Source organism: Halictus rubicundus, chromosome 11, assembly GCF_050948215.1.
Source record: "Halictus rubicundus isolate RS-2024b chromosome 11, iyHalRubi1_principal, whole genome shotgun sequence".
Lineage (NCBI taxonomy): Eukaryota > Metazoa > Arthropoda > Insecta > Hymenoptera > Halictidae > Halictus > Halictus rubicundus.
The window spans coordinates 5,479,589-5,492,087 of record NC_135159.1 but is presented as its reverse complement, the minus strand read 5'-3'; the positions used below and the strand labels follow the sequence as shown (position 1 = coordinate 5,492,087).

General features: G+C 38.2%; 1 protein-coding gene across 11 annotated transcripts in view; it reads right to left on the bottom strand.

Moving 5' to 3' along the window:
- The window catches only part of LOC143358660 (dystrophin, isoforms A/C/F/G/H), a 930,016-nt gene that overhangs the window by 104,223 nt on the left and 813,294 nt on the right, over positions 1-12,499 (bottom strand). For all 11 annotated transcript variants that reach the window (XM_076795970.1, XM_076795971.1, XM_076795965.1 and 8 more), the window contains one exon: positions 735-901. In XM_076795970.1, coding sequence (XP_076652085.1) covers positions 735-901 — 167 coding nt within the window. The remainder of the gene's footprint in view (positions 1-734; positions 902-12,499) is intronic.

The following is a 12,499-nucleotide window of genomic DNA, read 5'->3' as shown; positions in this document are numbered from 1 at the left end:
TTGTATTGTTTATTGTATCCAAACTGTTTATGCATTGTGTATGCTGTATAAACCATATTTGGTTTAAAGCAATAAATAAATAATAATAACAATAATTGTTTCAATCTTGTTCTTTTGTCCGAATCCGCTACCTAATTGTTACGATTTCAACAGTAATATTCGTAGCGTGTTTCCCTGCATTTGTTATGTTTACCTGGTAGTAACTTTATAAGATCGTCATTTGACGACAGCAAGTGCACAGGTTTAAATGCAAGATATAACAAATTTTCAATTGGAGATTGGTTAAAAAAGATCAACAGTCTCGAATCGACGAATCTCAACGATCAGTTAAAAAAGATCAATAATAACCTCGACACGGAATCTCGTCAAGTTTATAAAATCATTTTCATCGTAATCAGTTTCTTGCAGAAAGTCCACGCACAAATAAACAAGTGACCAAGGTGGCTAAATTGTATGCAACGGATAACTATAACATTAAAAATTTCACATACAAAGCCACTTACCTCTACCACTTAAAATAATGAAGAAACGTTCGATGAAGGAATTTTAACAAAATTTTGCCAAAGCTGACGATTGTCTTCCAGAGAATTAAAATGGCGGGGACGTTCACCGTTTGCGATAGTTCGCAGCCTTTGACGGAATCAAAATATTTGTATTCATATCGGGTAGTATGCTCGGAGGGTAAGTGGCTTTCTGTGTTGGCGAAAGAGGGTAGGGAAGGGTAAAGTACTCACGTTAGCGGTGTCGTCGAGTTTCCGCTTCCACGCATCGCTACGTTCGATTAGGGCGTTCCACTGCTCCGAAAGTTTGTTCACTTCACGGCGAATGCTGCGCGTCAATTCGCGTGCCTGCTCCTCCGCGCTTCTGTAGCCCCTCGAATCACCGTCCAATTCTCTTCCGGCTGCAAACCAACATTTTATCCTCAACAATTTGTATATTTATCATGTTATACGCAGACGTTAATCTCTTGTCGCTGAAACGTCCAAATGGTACTATTGCACTAATATACAAAGTGAGCCAAAATTCAGGGTACAAGCGAGGTCAGGGAGATAGTACAGCTAAAAATAAGACGGAAATCAAGAATAACAAAATTGCGTTGGAGGCGTAATTTTTGCCAAAATTGCCTTCAAAAATTCTATTCCGTAACACGCGTATTTGAAAACAGAGCCTCCAAACGCAATTTTGTTATTTTTAATTCTTCTCTTATTTTTTACTCTACTAGGGCAAGGGACCCAATTACTGTCGCACGGACGTGTTATGTCGCAACGCAAACTGCATATCTCGCGTGCTTCATTATTGGATTCACTGTGGTGGAGGGAATATTTCACTTTCTTTAAATTTCCTTACCTTTTAACCTTTCTTCCGATCTCTTAATAGTGACCTACTCCCGTCAACGGCTAAATGGGTACTGACTGGCACACTATAGACGCAAGTTGAGTGACCCCAGTCGGAGCAAAAACAGAAACCGCGTGTTTACTCGTTTATGGCATCTCACGAAAGGTATCGCGCGTCGTGTGTTTACCAATCCGTGGCGTCGCACTTTCTGTCTGTGACTTTATACAAACAGTATCGGCGTCGCAACATAACACGTCCGTGGGAGCGAAGCGGTTAATTATACTTATTTTTAACCCTTTCGTTACGGCAATCCACTACACCGGAAAATGACACTGAACGGGACACGGCGCCGAAAAGTGTGCACATTGCACATCGGTGCAATGCACGTCTTCGGTGTTCGCACTTACGTCTTTCAAGGTCACCTTGACATTCCCTTGTATGTTCTACGTTCTATCTTTACACAATTTTTTAAGTGTTACATAACGATTCAAGAGATACTCTTCAGGTACAGTAGAATCTTTTTACCGACTACAGTCGGCGCTCGTATACACAGGTCGTCGCATGGATGCCGACTATAGTCGTCGCGTTGATGCTAAGTATAGTCAGCGCTCGTAACGAAAGGATTAAAGCATAATGAATATTTAAAGAGACATATTAAGTTTTTTCATTAAAGGAGTTAATGTTATATGCTTTAAAAATAAGCATAATTCATATGAACACAGTAATTGGGTTCCTTACCCTAGTAGAGTTAAAAATAGGACGAAAATCAAGAATAAAAAAAATTGTTATATGCTTTAAAAATAAGCATGATTCATATAAACACAGTAATTGGGTTCCGTACCCTAGTAGAGTTAAAAATAGGACGAAAATCAAGAATAAAAAAATTATTTATTTTCGGCACGGATTAATTTTCTTTCCGTAACTGGTCCGGGTAATATTATTGGAAACAGAGAATTTAACGAACAACGGAAACAGTGCCACCGAACAAGGCTTCTGGTGCCTGTTCTATCGCCGGGAATTAATTGTCCTATGAATCACGCATCATATCATGCGGGACAGTTTTTATGCGCATGTTTAGCATTGATAACGCCCACGGTCCCCACCCCGCTCGTTGCCGTCCTATCTGCCGCATGTTATGATGATTTATGTTTATGGTACCACCTGCTCTTTGCCCCGTGACTCGTCCCTGGCCCTGTGGTTAATCTCTCGATCCCGGATTCGCTGATCGATACGCCGAGTGAAAAAGGGCCAGCGATTTTGATTTGTTTACCGTTACGGAATAAGGGGTGGGGAAGTCCAGAACCAACAGAATATAAATAGTTCAACGCGGTATCTAACGAGGTAAATGTGACATGATAAATTTCTACTTGAATAAATATTTATGACTTTTTTTATATCTCTCACTCTTTATTCGTTTAAATATTTGCATAGCGGCGAGCTACGTGGAACTATTCGAGCACTGGCATGTATAACTTTCAACACTTCAGATATGAGTGTTACATTCAAGTTAAAACAATATGGTGTTTACAGAAAGTGGTGAAGTTTCAAAATGATGTCAGCGAAGTTCAAAAATTTAATTTAACAGGATGTACAGACTGTACAATGTGTGCGTTACCGGCGTGCAGGTGAGACACAGGTGCGTGCTCATACTTTTCGTTGTGTGAATGCTCTACGTGAAAGTCATGGAATTATTTTCTAATTTTTAGGGTGAGTCGGTAAGAATCACCACCTGAAATATCTCGTTATTTATTGAGTTTATCAAAAAATGTTTGAAATTAAATTTATTGTATCCGAGGGGGCTCATTAGAGAAGCACAGTTCAATTTTTTAAGGCCTCATATTTTCTGAGATATCAAGGTGCCCTTGAAATTTTCAAATGTCACCGTATATTTCTATTTTATTGCTACATTATAGTTTTCAAAAAGACAAACTCAATCCCCTGTAACAAAGTACTTTCAATTGACCTTGACACTCAAAACAAAGCAAAAGGGTGTGGAGAGTATGTAACAGCATTACTTATTCTCAATGTCTCGTGTTGAGGTTCAAGGTCAATTGAAGGCACTTTGTTATAGGTCATTGAATATGTCGTTCTAAGGACTACATGTAGCCAAACAACTCAAGGTCACCTTGATATCTCGGAAAGTATATGCTGTGTTTCTCTAACGAGTAAACTTTATTTCAAACATTTTGTGATAAAGTCAATAAATAATGAGTTGTTATTTCAGGTGATAAATGTTCCTGACTCACCCTGTATAATCCCGAGCACTTTCGCAGGCCCCTATGTATACAGGGTGGCCCACATAACTCTGAACAGCTCAATATCTCGAAAACGATGCCATCGATTTTAAAGTTCTTAGCCTTAAATTGCATGGAACTGAAGGGCCTTTCTGACTACATAAACGTGAAGTGGCCTCCCTTCCCCTTTAACGGGGGAGGGGAGGTACCTTTGTAATTTAGAATGGAACCCCCTATAAAATGTTACATATTTAGATTCTACCGGAAAAAACAAGTCAATTTTGTCTGAAACATTTTTTTGTCAGATACTTCCATGATGAGATATAACAATTTGAAGTTTCCAGTTGTAGGTACTTGAAGCGCTCGGAAATAGCGTTATGGAATTATACGCGCTTGAGTCCTTTGCTTATTCATGAAGAAACACAAACAATGATATTTACAATTCTTGAGTTTGACTCACTTATCTATGAAAACGTTTTCAGTTTAGAGCTGTTATTCAAGCAGTAACATTGTGATTATGGCTACTTTTGACACAGAAGTGAATATGTTATTAACGTTAGGTGAATGCCAAAAAAATTATCGGCGTGCAGCAGTGATGTTTTTTGAACGTTATGGGATCAAAAAATGTCATGCAACATTTCATAATTTAGAAAAGCGGCTTAGTAAAGCTGTCACTAATGCAAATAATAGTGCCAGTATTCTTGCTGCAATTACATTAAATCCTCATATTAGTCAACGTACACTTGCACAAACATCACATATTAGTCGTTCATCAATTCAACGAATTTTGAAACGGCAAAAGTATCATCCATATCACATGGTTTTATCACAAGAGCTTTCGATAGCAGATTACGATCACCGCGTAAGATTTTGTGAGTGGCTGCAGGGTGTTGTGGAAAACGACTTTTTGTGCAAAATACTTTTTTCCGATGAGGCCACTTTTATGAATTCAGGGCATGTAAATAGACATAATCTGCATTATTGGGCCGTGGAAAACCCAAATTGGATGCGATGTGTTCCCTTTCAACATCGATGGTCTTTAAATGTTTGGTGTGGCCTAATAGGAGATTTTGTGATTGGACCTTATTTTTTTCAAGAAACTGTAACATCTGCAAGTTATTGTGATTTCTTAAAAAATCATTTGCCTGCGCTTTTGGAAGATGTGCCACTGCACGTTAGAAGAGAAATGTGGTTCCAACAAGACGGCGCTCCTCCACATTTTGCAATCATCACCAGGCAATTTTTGAACGAAAAATTTGGGAACAAATGGATAAGTCGCGGGGGACCTCGTCAATGGCCTCCTCGATCCCCCGATCTAACACCATTAGATTTTTTCTTATGGGGATATGTAAAGGACAAAGTTATGTTTGAACCACCGACGACAAAAGAGGATACGAAACAAAGAATACGTGACGCTTGCGCTTCAGTGACTCCCGAAATATTAAAAAATGTTAGAACAACTTTGATGTTTCGAGTAAATAAATGTTTACAAGCCCGTGGTGGACATTTTGAACATTTCATTTAAAGTACATTTTATTTCTTCACGAATAAGCAAAGGACTCAAGCGCGTATAATTCCATAACGCTATTTCCGAGCGCTTCAAGTACCTACAACTCGAAACTTCAAACTGTTATATCTCATCATGGAAGTATCTGACAAAAAAATGTTTCAGACAAAATTGAATTGTTTTTTCCGGTAGAATCTAAATATGTAACATTTTATAGGGGGTTCCATTCTAAATTACAAAGGTACCTCTCCTCCCCCGTTAAAGGGGAAGGGAGGCCACTTCACGTTTATGTAGTCAGAAAGGCCCTTCAGTTCCATGCAATTTAAGGCTAAGAACTTTAAAATAGATGGCATAGTTTTTTCGAGATATTGAGCTGTTCAGAGTTATGTGGGCCGCCCTGTATATGTATAATCTGTCACAAAAACTCAAAATTGACTAAAAAGTGTGACAACTTCAAATGCAACAATTTCACGTTCGAGATATATGGAAGAGAGAGTTTTACTCTTCGTAGCGATTTTCCTGCAGGTTACAAAAATACTTGAGTACTTCATCTGGGAACCTCGATAAGAATGGTCTGCGGGAAACACCAACAGATGGCTGGAAAACCGTTGCAGTTGCGGAGTAACCGTTTCGAGAAATCGAGGGAGTTAGTCTCCATTAGGTGGAGCGTGGCTGGTTAAATAGACGTCGCACGGGTGCAAGACGAAAACAGCTAAAAACTATTTCCACCGAATCGAATTAGGCGGCCGTGTTCTTCATCGGTAAGCCATCCATTCAACAGTTGCCGCATTCGATTTCCAGTCACGTACACCCACGCTCTCCGCTCTTTTTTCCCAACATTTCCCTTCAACGTTTCCCTCCTTCGCTTTTCTCCTCCGTTCACCCGCCGCCGCCGCCGTCTGCTGCTCTCTTTTTACCGTTTCTCATCTACGTGGCTTCCGTTTCAGAAACTTCCACCAGAATGTGTACAATTTCAATTTCGCATTATAATACTTTATTTCCTCGAATCACAGACGTTTCCATTTTAAAGCCGCGAGAAGGCCTCGCGGCGGCGCGTGGCTTTAACGCGATGGTACTTCTTAGAAATAACGGCACACATTACGAAACTCGAAACTTTTTCGACTCGTGGAACTTCCTATATTTGTGGAGTCGTAATCTTTTCCCTGAATCAAACCTTCATTTTCGTGGGATGCTTTGAAGAGATACTACTAATTTTGTTGCTCCGTGCTTGGCTTAAACTTCGGCAAACCAGAAATTTTTTACTTTTTACTATATAATCCTGTAAAGCTTGACGAGAAAATGCCAAAACTCCAAGTTTTAAGGCGAGGAAAAGTTATCTCTGATCGAACCAGTGAATTCCTCGCCTTAAAACTTCGAATATTGGCATTTCCTCGTCAAGATGTGCAGGGATTATATTATAGTAAAAAGTTAAAAATTTCTGGGTTGCTAAGGTGAAGTTTAACCCCGTGCTTTAGGTATTATTACTTTTTTTTGAGTTGCTGTGTTTTACTTCTATCGAAATCTTGTGGCATAGGTTTAACCCATTCGCATCGTTCAGCGGAATAATCCGCGCACATTGACTCGGAGCGATGATGCAAATGGGTTAATAGTAAAATAATATTCCTTCGCGTAAGCAGAACAAGTCAAAGAAAATATAACACGAGTATTTAAGTGGAAAGCAACAGCGTCAACAAAATTATTTAACGAAAGCCAAAACTTGTTTAGGATAACAACTCGAGCAAAGGGCACAAATATTCACACATGTTTATGCGGACATTTATACATGTGTGCATATGTGAAACGATGTTTTCTTCTATACCTTTATAATGTTTCTATTCTTCCCTTACTGAAATGAACGAATTTCACTTTAACACTTTAATTTTACTGTCAACATAAAATTGACTGCGTCGTATATCCAGTTCGGCAACGAAAGGTTAACAAACCCCAAAACCTAAAAAATAATTTATCCTTTAAGTTTTCCTCCCGGGTCTGGTACGAATTTAATATTTACTTTGCCGGTTGCGAGAAAGTTGCATTTCTACGTTAGCACAACGAAATTTCTTTACCGCAACTTCGGCGACTAGTCAACGTGTACATACAGTGACTCCCAAAAATATTCGGACACTAGCTATAACTACCTTTACGACTTGATAGTTCCTTTGTTAATAAAGCAATTGTCCCGGGAATTGTTTCTAGCAATAAAAGATCTATTAATGTTGATAAACATAAATAATTTATTTGAAAAATGTACATAAATTCCATAATAAAAATTAGTAAAAGAAATAATGTACCATTTTTGGCTCACAAAAATATTCGGACAATATTAATTTTTCAATTTAGATAATGTAATTTAGCATTACAAAATTTGTTTAATACTTCGTGGCATAACCATTTTGTTTAAGAACATGTCTTAATCTGTTTGTCATACTGTTTGTAATTTTTTTTAAATATTCAACAGTTATATTCGACCACTCAGTTGCAAGTCTTTGTTTTAATTTAGCTATCGATGTAATTGGGGTTTTTCGAATTTTTCTATCCAATTCATCCCATAAATTCTCGATAGGATTAAGGTCCGGTGATTGGGGCGGCGAATGAAGAATTTTGGGGCAGCGGTATAATAAAAATTCTTGCACAATACGTGACTTGTGCTTGGGGTCGTTGTCTTGGTAAAACTTAAAAGTATTATTAAGCCCCATTTTTTCAGCACTTTGAATTAAATTATTTTTGAGTATATTTAAATAATGATTTTTGTCCATGATACCGTCAATAAAAACTAGGTTACCGACTCCATATGACGAAATACAACCCCAGACCATTACGCTGCCTCCGCCGTGTTTCACTGTACCTCTTGTATTTTCAAAATTAAACTCTTTATTCGCTTTCCGCCACACCATAGTCCTTCCGTCGGAATTGTACAGATTGAATTTGCTTTCATCAGCAAATATGACATCCTTCCACCATGTCTCATCCTTAGAAATTAGCTCTCTTGCAAGGGTTTTTCGTTTATCAATATTCTTTTCGTTGATAAATGGTTTCTTTCTAGCTACTCTTCCATTGTAACCAGCTTGCCTCACCACTCTCCGAACTGTTTCGGCTGAAACATTTTTGGAGCTTTCTCCTAATAGCTCACTAACTAGTTTTGGAGCACTTAAGCGCGGATTTTTTTTTCACTTTCCGAATAATTTTGCTTTTCTCCCTCGTACATAAGAGACTTGGTCTTCCAGTTTGCGGAATAGAATCAATGCGATTCTCAATATAAAATCGTCGACAGATATCTGCAGCAGTACTCTTACTTATACGAAGCATTGCACTAATTTCGCGATAGGTTTTTCCTTTTTCTCGATGAAAAATTACAAGCTGTCGCACATCGAAACTCGTATTCTTTCCTTTGCGACCCATTTTGAACGAATTCACGTTTACTACTGACACCAGTGAGGTGGCATGGACATCTAATGGTCCACGAGATTCTGTTTGTAAACAAACGTTTTCCCGTTCTTGGAATATCGCGTCCCCAGAAGGCGATTGCCAGAGAAATATAATACGTGTCCGAATATTTTTGTGAGCCACAAATGGTCCATTATTTCGTTTAATAATTTTTATTATGAAACGTATATATATTTTTCAAATAAATTATATATGTTTATCATCCTTAATAAACGTTTTATTGCTAGAAACAATTTCCAGGGCGATTGCTTTATCAACAAACGAATTATTAAATCATAAAGTTAGTTATACCTAGTGTCCGAATATTTATGGGAGTCACTGTACATACAGCAAAACTTGGAAACGAGATTGCCGGTTGACCCGTAAATAATATTTTAACGCGCCATCTCTAGAAATTACTATTGTACTGGTGTATTCGCGTACGCCGGTCCACCAATCTGGCCGATTTGATCCGCGGAAATGTATGGCAATTAAAGAGAGTATGGCCCATATTAGCCAAAAGCTATCTAGAGGCCGGGTTTCCGCGCAAGCCCATCGAACAGCACCGATTTCGATGAATCCTTTAGAGTTCGATTCGAAGTCTCGACCAACTGCACCACATTTTCTCGAGAATCATTTTTTTTTTTTTTCAGAACCGGTCAAAAGCTACGAGCAACGATTTCGATTGGGCGGGTGTGCGCGTTGCCGAGCTCGATTCGATTTCACGGGCGAAATCGGGCCGGCCGGCCCGAGAACTCGATATGTACCCGACTGCTATCTAACTCCGCGGATGCGGCGTTATATCGGTTGAAATTTATTGACGTTACGACAACGCCCGACGATTGCACGATGCCGTGCACGTTTCATCGAACGTGACTCCCTGCGGAGTGACTGAAATCGTGCACGATGCGACGCGGGTTGTCCTCGTGCAGGCGACCACGAGCGGTTCAGATCCGAGCTCTGGATATTCCCGTTCCATGACGGTCCGCCCTTCTTACTGATTATCTTACATTGAGCGGAGCAGGACGTGTTTTTGGCCTAACAACGGACCCGTGGCAAACTGACGACATCGTTTCTTGCTGTATTTACAGAAGCACTGCGCGTTATTGATCTTGCGCAGGCGACTCGAATGTTCGTGCGACTCTTACTGAGCTGGACCAAATGATCGCACACTTCCGGTAATAGTTAATCCCGTATTTCGTGTTAACATCAAATACACACCCCAGTCCATAAGTGAGCCGTTCACTGCACAAATCGATTAACTCCACTTTTTGAAAAATCTTAAATTTAAGTTGTCAAAGCACTTGGTGTTAGCATAACTTTTTATATTTATAATAACTTTCCCGAATAATAAAGATTAACACCATTAAACGACAAAATTTTTCTGGCCGTTGAATAATAAATAATTTATTTCAGAGGCCATTTTGATTAACTCCGTACTCTAATGCAAATCGTTGCAATAATGCAACTGAAATGCACTAGCAAGCGCTGAATGGTTAGAAAGGTCCAAACCCCACCTCATACAATTCAAATGTGACTATAATGAAGATTCAGAATTGAATGCCATTAATATAAGGAAATCTGTAGCAGGTAGATCACAAAGTTTGAAAAATGTAGATCAGCCTTTATTATATCCTAAAGGTAGAACTGTGACAAGGGAGAAAATGAGAGACACGATGGACTTGCTAAAATTCATTCCTCCTGTTAAACATGATTACTATAAAAACTTGACAACAAATTGAAATGACGAGTCCTCACATACAGCTGATGAAGAAGACCATTTATATTGCTGATGAATTAATCAAAAATAATATATTATAACAGAACTGTTAATATTCATTTTTATGGAAAATCTGTAATAAAAATATATAATCGTTAACTTTTTCTGTAATAAAAAACTTAAAAATTTAAACACTGAATTTAACTTTATTACTTTTTTCACTTGCCAAATCGATTAACTCCACCAGTCACATAAAAATTGTAACATTACTGACGATTATTTTTTGACTATTCTTTCTTATTAACCCTTAGCACTCGAATGGCGACTGTAAGGCGCCACTAAAAATTGCTGTATCATTATTCAAAATATTTGTTACATTATTAAATGTGTTTGTACTGAATAAATTACTAAACACTTCGGCATTGTACGAGTAAATTGCAACATTTTCGTATATATAACACGACAAGAAATATATAGAAGGGAAATATTCTAGGTCGGAGGAAATGTTTCGTGTTGGAATCAAAATAGCTTCGAGCGCAAAGGGTTAATTTTATATACTGTTACATGAAAGCTACATCTGTATTTATGCATTCTACAATATTTATTTGAATTTATATTATAAAGGGAATTTTAAAAAACAATGTACATTATTTCATCGCATTTCTCAACTTTTTGTTTTATGGAGTTAATCGATTTGTGCAATGAACGGCTCAAGTATCGGGACACGCTTTAAAACGAATAATTTCCCAAATAATACGGATTAACACCATTAACACGTTGAACGCCACGTCACCCATATGTGGGTGACGAAATTATTCGTGTAGGTTTTAAAATGTATTTTTACGTTGATATATTCATTGTTCTAAACTTGATTAGGATCTGTAACATGCAAGAAAGTTGGAGCACTACTCAGTATCATACATTCAATTTTTTGCAATTTTTATTTCATTAAATAACTTACTTTGATTTTATGGAATTTTTGGGGTTTCTAGTTGGGCGTTCAAAGTGTTAAACAACAAAATTTGTTTGGTCGCCGAATAATAACCAAGGCTATTCTATCTTATTAATTCTACATGTCTTTACATGAAAGCTGTATTTATGCATGATACAATGTTTATTTCAATTTTTATTTTAAAGGAAATTTTGAAAAACAATGTCAATTATTTCATCACATTTCTCCACTTTCGGCTGATATGATAGAATTAAGATGAATGGACGTAACAAAGTGAACGGTCCGAGAATGTTGATTGCAAACAGATGAAGGTAAAAAACCTAAACAATAGATGCTGTATGGAGTAAAAGTGCGAATTAACGAACAATGGAGGGGTTCGTACCCGAAAACAGATCAGACTCGAAGAGGCACGCCCTTAGAATTCAAATTTTGGTAAAAAAGCGTGAGAGTTACCGGTCCAACCCATGTCTACCCGATTCTCAGGCAACAAAAGTCAGCAGACCATTAAACCGTAATTGTTTCAACAGCCTCTTGCGCGAACTATGCGGCAAAGAGCCGCAGCGGAAGAACGGAATTGCATTGATATTAGGACGAAACAGCGTTCCCCTCGCGAAACTTTGCTCAGTCCTCGGTTGAGTTTCCGTTGTCCTTCGGGACTCCTCTTTTAACCGTTGCAAGTTTCTCTGGTTTCGGTGTACTTCGATACTTGTAACTCGATTGATACCGCCTGCTGGTTCCCCGGAGACAATTTCGTTAGCACTGACCACGAAATTTTTTCTTCCTCCGACGAGGAACCGGAAATAGTGTTACTCTTCGTTCCATGTGGTATTTTGAACGAATTAATGAATTCATAAGTAATCAATAACTTTGAAGTCTAAAACAAACTTTGTAGTAAATTCAAGTTTTTATTTCTTAATTTATTATATAATCTCCATCATTATCAAGGACAGTTTGCCATCTTTCCTGCAAATTTTCAATCCCCCTCTTATAGAAATCCAGGGTTCGGCAAGCAAAATATGACTCAAGGTGCCTCCTTACATCTTCTACAGAAGTAAACGTTTTATTTTTTAAATAATGCTCCAGAGATCTGAAAAGATGATAGTCAGAGGAAGCAATATCCGGTGACTACGGGGGATGCAGTAAAACTTCCCATGGCAATTCTTTGATTTTTTCCTGAGTGAGTTTCGCTGTATGGGGCCGGGCATTGTCAATTTGCAGTATTACACCTCTTCTGTGGACTAAAGATGCTCCCTTTTTCAATAGTTCTGAATACAGCCGTTGTAATTGCTGACAATACAACTCAGCAGTAACTGTTTCTCCAGGTTTCA